The sequence below is a fragment of the Alosa pseudoharengus genome, unplaced genomic scaffold (genome assembly GCF_046254945.1).
Source record: "Alosa pseudoharengus isolate Yale_2024_CS ecotype anadromous, Long Island Sound unplaced genomic scaffold, YU_APseudo_1.1 YU_APseudo_1.1_scf_4, whole genome shotgun sequence".
In the NCBI taxonomy this organism is placed as follows: domain Eukaryota; kingdom Metazoa; phylum Chordata; class Actinopteri; order Clupeiformes; family Clupeidae; genus Alosa; species Alosa pseudoharengus.
Window position 1 is genome coordinate 315,410 of NW_027468774.1, and position 12,091 is coordinate 327,500.

At 42.6% G+C, this 12,091-nt stretch overlaps 1 protein-coding gene across 1 annotated transcript in view; it reads left to right on the forward strand.

Moving 5' to 3' along the window:
- The first annotated feature begins 3,028 nt into the window (after positions 1 to 3,028).
- Positions 3,029 to 12,091, forward strand: part of LOC143102994 (kelch-like protein 11) — a 23,094-nt gene continuing 14,031 nt past the window's right edge. The window contains exon 1 of the mRNA XM_076266778.1: positions 3,029 to 3,600. Coding sequence (XP_076122893.1) covers positions 3,050 to 3,600 — 551 coding nt within the window. The 5' untranslated portion in view covers positions 3,029 to 3,049. The remainder of the gene's footprint in view (positions 3,601 to 12,091) is intronic.

Below are 12,091 nucleotides of genomic sequence, written 5' to 3' on the forward strand. Positions count from 1 at the left end.
CATAGTGGCGCTGGATTGGTCCTCCATAGTGGCGCTGTCAATGGCAACGAATTTTGTGCTGCTGATCATATCACTCCGCAAGTATTCCGGTCACTTCTTGCATTGGAACTTCATTCAACAGTGAAAGCAGAAGGTTGATCAGCTGTGTTCTAAAGAATGTTTGATTCAAGTTCAGCGCGTGTTGCGAACTATTTGTTTCTCAGCAAAAGCCACGACGAAACGGTAACAAATAAGTGTAAAGAGACATATCGTGGAGTTTATTTTTTCGTTTGGCAAGTAACCGTATAATATGTCCCTAAAGGGTGAAACCAGACTGGACCAGGACTGAGTGGAATCTCCCGGTTCTGAGTGATCGGTCGTGAGTAACGTCAACTGCACTTACACTGACACACACACACACACACGTTCTCGTCTCTGCTTGGATCACCGGCGAGTTGGAGAGCCGTTCAGCGGTTGCTGTCCTGCCTGCAGCTCAGAGAGCTGCCGTCCTGTGCACCACCGAGCTCCAACGGCCAGCGCTTGGGGGGGGGGTTATTTGATTATACATGATTAATAATATTGTTGTGATTGGTATATTCTTGTGATTTAACTTGAGTTGTGTATATTGTATTGTCTTCCACACTGGTGTCTGTTTAGCTTAACCTTTAACGTTACCATTCGTTAATGTTCGGTTTTCCCCTTGAGTGAATTGTTCGCTCGCTGACATTGCTCAGCTATTGGGTTGTCACTTTTATTACGTGGCTATTATTATTAAATAAATATTTTATTATTATATTTCATTATACTTTGGGTGTAGGCTATTGGCAATTAATTTAACTACCTTCACCACGTCTTATTATTTTCACATTGATTATTTAAATTCTGTAGGAATACACTATACACGAGCTATACGTGTATAGTGTAGTATTTTTACAGTGGAGGCACCACGCTATTCAATTGAATTTATTGTCTGTAATTGTTAGCCTACTGGTATTCAGGAATCTCAGCCAGCTCACCATTCCACCGCTGAGACCTTCAGGATCCTGTTTGCGCCATTTAATTAATTGTTTTATGTATTGTAACTAGTGCCTGTGCACACACCCGTTAAGAAGGGGTTACATATGGAATAAGCTATAGTGTTCATATACTTGTAATGTCGGCGCACAAGACAGTGTTAGCGTTCTCCCGCGCAGGGCATCATGGGATACGAGATTGAACATTTGGGGGGTTTTTGTCGTTATTCTCCTTAGTTTTGTGTGTAATGTTAGCGTCTTTATTGTAACATGTTTCCCTTTTAGTTCTCCCTCGTGTGTGATCCTTTTTGTGTGGGAGGCTGCGTCCTCCCCTGTATGTGTAGTGTGTGTGCGTGCTTGACCTGCCCTGTTTGCATTGTGTTCTGTGTCTTGGTCTTGGTCTGTCTTAGCTCTCGTTCCCAGCGAATAAACCTTTTGATTAGACAACTGTGTGTGTCGCTATCAAATCGTTACATTGGTGTCAGAAGCGACTTTCGAACATGGCCTCCGCCCAGCGAGAGAAGCGGGGAGTGGAAGACCATACCACTGGGTGGAGGCCCACGCAAGAGGATCCAGAGAGAGCCCTTGTAAGGGCTACAAAAAAGCTCGGGGCCTTCTATCGCTACAGCCGACGGAGGAGAGGAGCTGTCGCCGGGATTTGCCTGCTGCCATGGGAGGAGATCTGGCCGGAAGAAGCGGTCGCGGAGAAGACTACGCTGGCCTGGGCGCTGACTCCACGGCGAGCCGCGACGCGTGAGCAGAGCCGAGGGAGTGCGGCGAGGAAGAGGTTCCTGGACGATGAACGGTTGGCGGAGCCGCTGAGGGCAGCCAACTCACGACGGTGGGGCAGCTTCGACGGAAAGGCCCTCTGAACTCTGAACCTTAAAACTTTTGGGTGCGTGTGAGAGGCACCGTGCTGTGTGGGCGCCCGTTCTAGTTGGCCTGTTGGCCGGCGCCAGAGAGAAAAAAAAAAAAAGGTTCGCTGTGTTGGGTGATAGAACGAGGCAGAAGAGGGGGGGTCAAGCCTTCGTCGCGACCATGATGGAGTGGAGCGGGCCAGGAGCAGAGGAGGACAGCTCTGCGAGGAGGCAGTGTGAGGAGGGTCGCCGAAACCGGTAGCTGACGGCCTGAGAGCTCAGCGTGGTCCGGCTGCAGCGGAGCTGGGGCCTGCCTATCCTGGTCGGTGCGACTGTGGAGTGGAGCGACGGAGGTGCAGCGACAGTTGACCCGTGAGTTCCAGTGCTCGGTGCCACAGTCTACGGTAGTAAGGCCACCTAGGGCCCCGTCTGGAGAGGAGGAGTGCCGTGGTGACTCGCCGCAGAAAGTGCAGCCTGAGGGCGGCTGCTAAGAGGGAGCTGGTGACGAGCGGGGACGGCCACGTGGTTGCTGGCACGCCTGCACTGGACTGCTAGCAGCGTGGCTCCCTGTTGAGTGAGCTCCTGCGGCGTGTGCACCCCACGTGTTGTTGGCGGTACCACAGACTGATGGACTGAGCGAGTGAATGCCCACACCGACGTTATGGCAATGGCTAAGGGAGGAGATATTGCCGAGGACGGCAATAGCTCGCGAGGGGGCTGTGTAACGTCGGTGCCTTTTGGACTGAGTGCTAGCCTCCCAGAATGCAATGTGTGTGAATGCTGGTTTGTGTAATGTCGGTTTTAGTTAGTGTAATTGCGTTTTCCGTGTCATGTATGTGTTAGCTTGTGTAGTCTTTCTTTACGTTGTACCTCATGTGTTTTACCCGGTGTATTGTATGTGACTACCCTGTTCGTGTATCGTGCTTGTTTTATTGACTTCCCTTGTGTTTCCTATGTAATGGTGTCTTTGTCTTAGTGTTGGCTGATTCCTGCTTCCGCTATTAAACCTTTTGATTAGACAACTGTGTGTGTCGCTATCAAATTGTTACATATACTGTTAAGTCAATTTGGACAAAAGTGTCAATAAATATAAATTAAGGACAAAACCATAAACAAACTATGGATTAGTGCCTAGCACACATTGTGACGTCACTGCTGTCACCTCGCCGCGTCTGCGCATGCGTGTGCCTGGCCGTGTTTATGTTTGTGTGTTCGTGCGTGAGTCTGCTCAACAGGACGCGTTTGTTGCAGCTTCTACGGACCAAACCCACCGAGGGCGACATGGCGGCTGCCGCACCGAACTCGGAGGACGCGGGCCGAAGCGGCAGCAGCGCGGGGGGAAGCGGTACGGCCAGCGGCCTGAACGCGGACGGAGACTCCGAGGAGGCCGAGGAATTCACCTCCTCGAGCCACTGCTCGGAGCTGTCGCGCCGCCAGAATGAGCAGCGGAAACACGGGCTCTTCTGTGATGTTACTTTAGCCTTCAGTAGCGGGGCGATCCATGGAGAAAGCGACACCTGCTTTGAACTGATGGCGCATCGCTCCGTGTTGTCTGCGGCAACTGACTACTTCTCCCCGTTGCTCGGTGGTCAGTACTCCGAATCCGAGTCTGGGCGCGTGGAGATGAAGGAGTGGAGCTCGGAAACGGGTCCGGACCAGGAGACTGTAGAGAGCGTCATTCAGTTCATGTACACGGGAGAGATCCGCGTGAGCACTGCTAATGTCCATGAAGTGCTGGAGCTCGCGGACAGGTGAGTTTATGTCACAAAACTGACTTGACGCGTGAAAGCGGGAGGCTCTGAAGCGCGCAGTGTAACAAGTGATCAGCGCCGAGTTCTCCCGGAACTGCTTAACTATCTTTACAGAATAGTTTGGTGTGGGGAGTTGTGTGATTTGGGGGATATAGTTTTGAATGTGTGACACCCCGCTTATCATTCATAGGCTATGTTGGCCTCTCCTTTTAGTACTCGTTTGAAGCGTCTTTGTTACTACTTTAGCAAACGTCAAGTGAGTAAATATCAACTGACAGTCATTCGTTTGTGTCACCAGAGGGGTATTATACACAAAGGCAGAATTAAGACATCCAAGATAAGTGATAAAGCGAGGTTTGACAGCGTTTTTATAGACCTCTGAAGTTCGCCTACAAAAAATCCGGTATCTGGCAATTTTTCCTATGGGGATTTTGAATTATCGCACCTGCTAAACTCTCGCGGGGATGAAAAAGTCTGAAATGCAGACGTTTTCCTGAACACACTTTTGTCCTCTGCCTTCGAGTGGTTATTGTGATCTCCAGTACGTGAAGGCGGCGCACTTAGATTTTTGCTACCCCAGAGCTAACTTTCAATGCAACTTGCCATAGGTAAACTTAGTTAAGTAGTGTGAAACTAGCGACAGTAAAGAAAATTCCAATATGGCCGCCATTCGCGAATCATTCAAAATAAAAGTCAGAACATATTCATTACTTTTTCAATAAAAAAGTTTACAAATTATTAATTTAAAACTGTATTGTGTTACCAAAGGGAAAGTACATTTAGAAAATAATTAAATAAGACATTTAAATCGAAAATACACATTAGAATGCTATATTTTTTCTACACCAATATAATTAAACTGTGTGGCTGTGAAAACAATAAGTTGTGCATATGTAAAAGGGGGGTGAAATGGAATCCTTATAACATGTACTTTCAGAATATATATAGATGTTTATACCAAGTTCGCCTTTGTGAGGGCCAGGCCATACTAAGTGTGTACCGAGTCATATACTATAGGCCTGTCATTGGCACACTGTTGAACTTCAAATTGTGTGGCTGTGAAAACAATAAGTTGTGCATATGTAAAAGGGGGGTGAAATGGAATCCTTATAGCATGTACTGTCAGAATATATATAGATATTTATACCAAATTCGCCTTTGTAGGTACCAGGCCATACTAAGTGTGTACCGAGTCATATACTATGTCTGCCATTGACATACACTGTTGAACTTCAAATTGTGTGGCCTTGAAAACAATAAGTTGTGCATATGTAAAAGGGGGGTGAAATGGAATCCTTATAACATGTACTTTCAGAATATATATAGATGTTTATACCAAGTTCGCCTTTGTGAGTACCAGGCCATACTAAGTGTGTACCGAGTCATATACTATGTCTGCCATTGACATACACTGTTGAACTTCAAATTGTGTGGCTGTGAAAACAATAAGTTGTGCATATGTAAAAGGGGGGTGAAATGGAATCCTTATAACATGTACTTTCAGAATATATATAGATGTTTATACCAAGTTCGCCTTTGTGAGGGCCAGGCCATACTAAGTGTGTACCGAGTCATATACTATAGGCCTGTCATTGGCACACTGTTGAACTTCAAATTGTGTGGCTGTGAAAACAATAAGTTGTGCATATGTAAAAGGGGGGTGAAATGGAATCCTTATAGCATGTACTGTCAGAATATATATAGATATTTATACCAAATTCGCCTTTGTAGGTACCAGGCCGTACTAACTCTGTACCGAGTCATATACTATAGGCCTGTCATTGGCCACTGTTGAACTTCAAATTGTGTGGCTGTGAAAACAATAAGTTGTGCATATGTAAAAGGGGCGTGAAATGGAATCCTTATAACATGTACTTTCAGAATATATATGGATATTTATACCAAATTCGCCTTTGTAGGTACCAGGCCATACTAAGTGTGTACCGAGTCATATACTATGTCTGCCATTGACATACACTGTTGAACTTCAAATTGTGTGGCTGTGAAAACAATAAGTTGTGCATATGTAAAAGGGGGGTGAAATGGAATCTTCAATTCTTCTTCTTCTTCTTTCCTTTAATGGCAGATTACATCGTTTAATTCTATAGGAGGTTTTGGCTACTCAATCAGAAAGGTGAAAAAATAAATCTAGAGATAATAAATAATAACAAAACAGAAACCAACAAATAAACAACCAATCAAAACAAAACCAAAAATTAAATTCTTTTCATTAGCTCAGTGTTTTTCAGGAAAACAAATAAGGCTCAAATTCTATCTACTTGCATTCCTTCTTCCCCAAGAATATCCTCTATGTTCTCATCCAATTCTTGCCATGTTTGTCTCTGTTCTCTGTATCTTCCACATCTAAACAAAACATGCCCCACATCTTCCAGTGTTTGGCACTCTATGCATAATCCATCACCTTTTCCAATCAGTTTTAGTGTTGCATTTAGTCCTGTGTGTCCCATTCTTAATCTTGTGTACACTATTTCTTCTTTTCTATTCGGCATATTCATTCTTTTTCCTCCAATATTTTTCTGATTGTTGTAATAGTGTCTAGCCTTAGGTTCAGCGTCCCATTCCTGTTGCCATCTCTTCATTATTTCAGATTTAATTTGAGTTTTTGCTTCTCCTTTCCCTATTGGAACATTAATATCTATTTCTTTATTTTTGAGTGCCTTTTTGGCTAATCCATCTGCCTTTTCATTTCCTCTAATTCCAATATGTGCTGGAACCCAACAAAACTGAACCATTAATCCTAGGCTTCTAATATTTAACAATATATTTCTGACTTCCATCATTAGGTCTTCTCTGACTGAATCACCACTTTCAAAGCTCTGCAGTACAGCCATTGAATCAGAGCATATTAGAGATGTTAATGGTTTTATCTCCTCTATCCACCCTAGACCTGTTATTATGCCAGTCATTTCTATTGTATATACTGAGAGGTAATTATTCAGTCTGTACTTCAGTCCTTTTTTAAATTCGGGAATGTAGATTCCTATTCCACAATGACCATTTTGGTCTTTTGATCCATCTGTACAAATTTTAATAAAACCATAAAATGAAGAGGCTACATATCTTTCACTATAATTTGCAAAACTCTGATCATCAGGGTATTCCCTCTTTTCTTTCAGTATTTCTGTATTAACTTCTGGAATTGGTAGCATCCAGGGAGGGACTTCACTCAGAGCTATTGCAGGACTATATTCTAAATCTTTAATATCATACTGCTCTGCTAATTTATTTATGTTCCATCCAAACCCTTTAGCCTTCATTTGATACTCCCAACAATTATTCAGTACTGATGCTGCTGGATTATTACTATCCTCCATCAGCCGCACCCTATATGTTAAAGCCAGTTTACTGTATCTTAAAGTAAGTGGAGCTTCCTCTGTCTCTACCAGAATAGCACTTTTTGGAGTTGTTTTAATAGCACCTAAGGCCATTCTTAATGCTCTAAACTGAATTCTGTCCAACTTAGTTAACTTAGTTTTACATGCTGTGCTATATACTAGACTTCCATAATCTATAATTGACCTTATTAATGCTATATAAATATTCATTAGAGATTGCTTATCTGCTCCCCAGTTATGTCCAGTAATCATCCTCATCAAGTTCAGGACTTTTTTACATTTAGTTTCGACATAATGCACATGATATTTCCATGTAAGTTTTCATCCATCCAAACTCCTAAGTATTTCAATTTCACCACTCTTTTCAAAATTTGATTATAATAAATGGTGGTCCTCAGCCATTTTCTTTCTTGTAAAGTACATAACATTTGATTTTTCAATAGAAAATTTGAATCCCCAATCCACTCCCCATTGCTTTAATATTTGAATTTTCTTTTGCATAATTGTTGTTATATATGGAATATTTTTGCCTCTTTTCCATATTACCGCATCATCTGCATACAGTAATCCATCACTTCCTTTTCCTAGTTTGATAAATATATCATTAATCATTAAATTAAATAAGATGGGACTGATTACACTTCCTTGAGGAATTCCGTTCTCCAGGCGCGTAGCAAGCTTGGGGGATGTGGGTGTTATAACGTACACACTTTTGCTGGAACACGATTCTATCCCCCACACTTTTTGTCAGATTAAAATGAAAGTAAAATATGGAAATAAACGCTCCCGTAAAGAGTTGGAACCGTATCTACTATAACGCACACACAGAGAGACATAAATAGGTCTGCTGATTTAATTGAACGGTCATCAACCCAATCACAACAAGTTAGCCAGTGAAGGACCAGAGCCGCTCTGATCAAATTCAAAGTGTGTGTCTTTCAAGGCTGTGCTGCTGCTTGGGTCAGTATTATAACGTCTGCAGTGATCAGATTTCAGGTAGAATTGAAATGATAATTGTTACCGTATTATGCTAGTTTAGTAAACCAAAATTCACTGTCTGACTGACAGTTTTTGTCACAATGTAGAAATGCAGGGAGTCAAAGTGAAAGCGGGGGTGCGCGCACCAAAGGCACTTGTTGTTTCTGCAGAAAGACCTTTGGCTACTGTTCTCAGAGCATTATGTTTTCTCTGTCTATGATCTGCAGCTTTTCTCAAACTATGGGCCTCCTCAACAATTAACCTACATGGTCCACGTAGCCGCGAAATTAAGTTATGCCCGGTGCTTAACGTCTGATCATTTACAGCAAGATTGTATGGAACCGTGGACTGAAAAAATAAAATAAAATAGGCTAAGTTTCCCCAAGCAGAAATACTTATTAATTTGGTGTCATCAACTATATAGACATAGCCCATTCAGCACACATACGTCTCCAAGACGCTTGGAAAAGACCTGAACAGCTTAATTACATCCCCATTTAGAACGTCTTATTTGACCTGATCTTTACAAACGTAGGCGGCATTCACTGTCTGTGTGTAGTGCTACATCTACTGGAGATCGCATTCCATTTAGAACATCTTATTTTGATCTTACACGGCGGCGTCAAGACACATTTGAGTTCTACATCTGAGAAGTAATATTTCCAGCATGAACTCAAATAGAACGCTTATGAGTGCTCATGCAATGTGCCCCACTAACACAGAACGTGTGCGTCCTGCAGCAAGTGAAACTGGAGGTAACGTGGGCTAAAAGCAACATATAGTTTAAACAACAACGTGGCTTCCTGTAACTATCAATGGAAAAACCATAGAAACTGCTAATCATAATCTTTAAATTGACATTAACTAAGCTGGCTATATGCAACACAATTTATTTATATTCCCTTTGCATATGTTTTGGTAGACTTCAAACGTTCTTGAATTTGAGCTTACAGTTCTGTCACTATTCTGTGTCCTTTACATTTATTTAATAGGTATTAGTGATACCTCGAAATTAGTTTTCTGTTAGGCAATTTATTGTAGCCTGCTAACCCATATGCACAAAAAAATATTTCTGAAATTATTTCTTGATTTATAACATGAGATATGTCTCCATTTAGGGTAGTGTCAAATAGTGAAGTGATAGCAGGTAGATCATGTAGGCCTACATGTCACATGAGCCACACATATGAGGGGCGCTGCTTCTTCTGTCCCTCCCAAACTGCATTAAAATGGTGTGTTCAATCAGAATTTTTTTTCGGGGGAGAAACTCCCGGACACCAATATAGTCCGCACCCCTCTCAGAAAATACTTACAACGTCCCTGTCCCACAACCCCCACACTTTTAAAAAGCTTGATACGCCTCTGCCATTCTCCACTGTAAATTCATCTGAATTTTCTGAGCCTACTCTGACTCTAAAAGTACGTTGGGAAAGGAAGTCCAATATGAAATTATACATCTTCCCTCCAATTCCTATTCTATCCAGTTTGATCAATAGCCCTTCTCTCCACATAGTATGCCTTTTCTATGTCTAAAAACACGGCCACCATTACCTCCTTCATAATCAGTGTTTTCTCCACTTCATTACACAGCTTCACCAAAGCATCTGCCGTAGATCTACCCTTTCTGAATCCAGTTTGATAATCTTTAAGAATACTTTTCTTTTCCAGAAAATAATTTAATCTTGCCACTATCAGTTTCTCCATTAACTTTCCTAAATTTGACGTCAGTGCTATAGGCCTGTAGTTCCCTGGATTGCTTGGCTCTTTTCCTGGCTTAGGGAAAGGAAGAATAATTGCTTTTTTCCATAGCTTCAATTAAGAACCGGATCTCCTTATATGGGCAAAGATGGCCGTTTTGGTTCTTTTTTGTAGGCGAACTTCAGAGGTCAATTGGTCATCCTAGCTCAACTCGTTTCACTAACGCCAATCCAAGATGAGTAGGAGGAACTATGTCAAGCCAGGTGTAAGTAATTCAGGATGTGTGCACGTTCTCGTCTCTGCCCCAAAGAACTCACGGTTGGAATAAAAAAGACGCGGAAAATAGCGTCATTCACAAGTGAACAACCGCTTTTGATATAGACTAACAATGAAGTAAAGTTGTCCTTTTTGGAATTGGGAATCATGGCTATTTCTGTAAAACAGCAGTAGGAGGCGTGGTAGACCAACTGAATGCAAATTTACGTATGCACCCACGTGTGCAACATCATTAAGACCTAGGCCTATGTTAAAGGACAGGTTCGGTATTTTACACTTAAAGCCCTGTTTTCATATAGTTTATGATTAAATAGAACGTTTAAGATTGAAATTTGGACACATGCTGCTGTCCTGAGAGTTTTCGGTTTCTGTGGTAGCGCCCCCCCCCCCCCTCCTCCAGAACGCTGCATAGGTGCACTGGAACAATCCTTCCTAAAACGCATTAAACTTTCATTTACAAAGACGTGAAACTCACTGAGTGGTCAGGGGTGTTCGCTGATATGCTCACACAAAAATCGCTGCAAAAGACGCTTTCCAACAGGTGTTATTTTTCCAAACGCCTCACACCCGTACATTCGTTGAGAGCTTGAATAATAGACACTCCAGCCCAGTTGGTGGCGATAATGCACCTTACACCGTCTTGCCAATTACAAGCAAACCACTGGCATTTCATTGAATACACACAGGGGCGGACTTGGACACTTTGAGGCCCAAGGCAAAGGATCCCGAGGCCCCTCCAAGCCCCCCCCCCCCACACACACACACACACACTAAAACCCTAAAACTAAAACACACTTTATTCTGTAATAATGGGACACCGAGGCATACTCAAATACAACACATATTTATTGCCATAGATGACAATCAAAAAACATTAGTAAAAACCTTTGAAAGTATTACAATTATGAATAGTGTGTGTGAGTGTGTGAGAGAGAGAGAGAGAGAGAGAGAGAGGGCTAGGGGTTTGGGGTCTCTGTGTGTGAATATACTCTATGTAGCTATGTATGAGAGTCTGTCTGTGTAGGTAGGCTGTGTGTAGAAGAGAGTGAGAGTGAGTGTGTGCGTGTGTGTGCAAACTAAGTGAGGTGTTCGATCTTCCAAAAAGCCGACATCCAAAACAATAAACAGCGTCTGCACTGACTGAATAAACTAGCCATTTTCTGTTTATTTTTTCTCAAATTTTCATGGTCATGTAATAATGTTCAACCGTGAATCTTCTGGGTGGTTTATCTGCATTTTTGGGGAATTCAAAGTTCTTAATTTGCACAGGGCCTTTTTTTAACGATTTCAACTCGCTCTGCATTTCTTACGGTGTCTGGCCATAACGCAGGGTCGTCACTGATAACTGTATCGTGTTAGGGCTACTCACGTACTGGTTTCGTTTGCACCCAAAGCTTCTGCTACTGAAATGGTGTCAGCAGCACCACCAGCACCAGCGCGGACTTCGGCAGTGACAGTGATCTTGTCCCTCACGACTGTTTCACTTAGATCAACATTATAATCATCATCATCATCATCAGTAGAAGCATATGTAGGCCTAGTGCAAGAGCTATCCAAATTACTTTCTTCCGTGGAAGAATTCTTCGACTGGAAGAAGTTGGTTAATTTAGGCAATTTCTTTCTAAATTCTTCCTCCTCCCTTTTTCTTTTTCTTTTATCACTTCCACTCTGGAAACGTTTCATGGCTGCTGTCAATCGCTCAACTCCACACCCCACCAAGACCTCGTTCAGATAGCTAGTTGCTGCTATGGTGACAGGAAGCGGACCAACAGTCATTTGAGTTTATGAGCAATCATGAGGCAAAATATTTTTTCAATCTTTATTGTGGATTAGAATATATTGCTTGGATGATCATGGTGATCATTTATTTAAAAAAAAAAAAAAAACGAAATACTATACGGGGATGACGAGGCCCCAGGCAATTGCCTGACCATGCCTAATGGCAGGTCCGCCCCTGAATACACAGAAGAAGCAGAAGATCGCTGTCTTGAAGTCTTTTGCAACAGACAGCTAAAAATGAGGCGATTTTGTGCAGTTCTGAATTGCGGGAAAATTCGTAGCAAAAAAAGTTGTCACAGACTTCCTTTCAACGATCCAGAAAGGCTAAAGTTGTGGCTGGAATTTCTGGGGTTGGATGTGAGCACACCTGTTGAGAATCTGCAGAAAGCTGATCACCGTGTCTT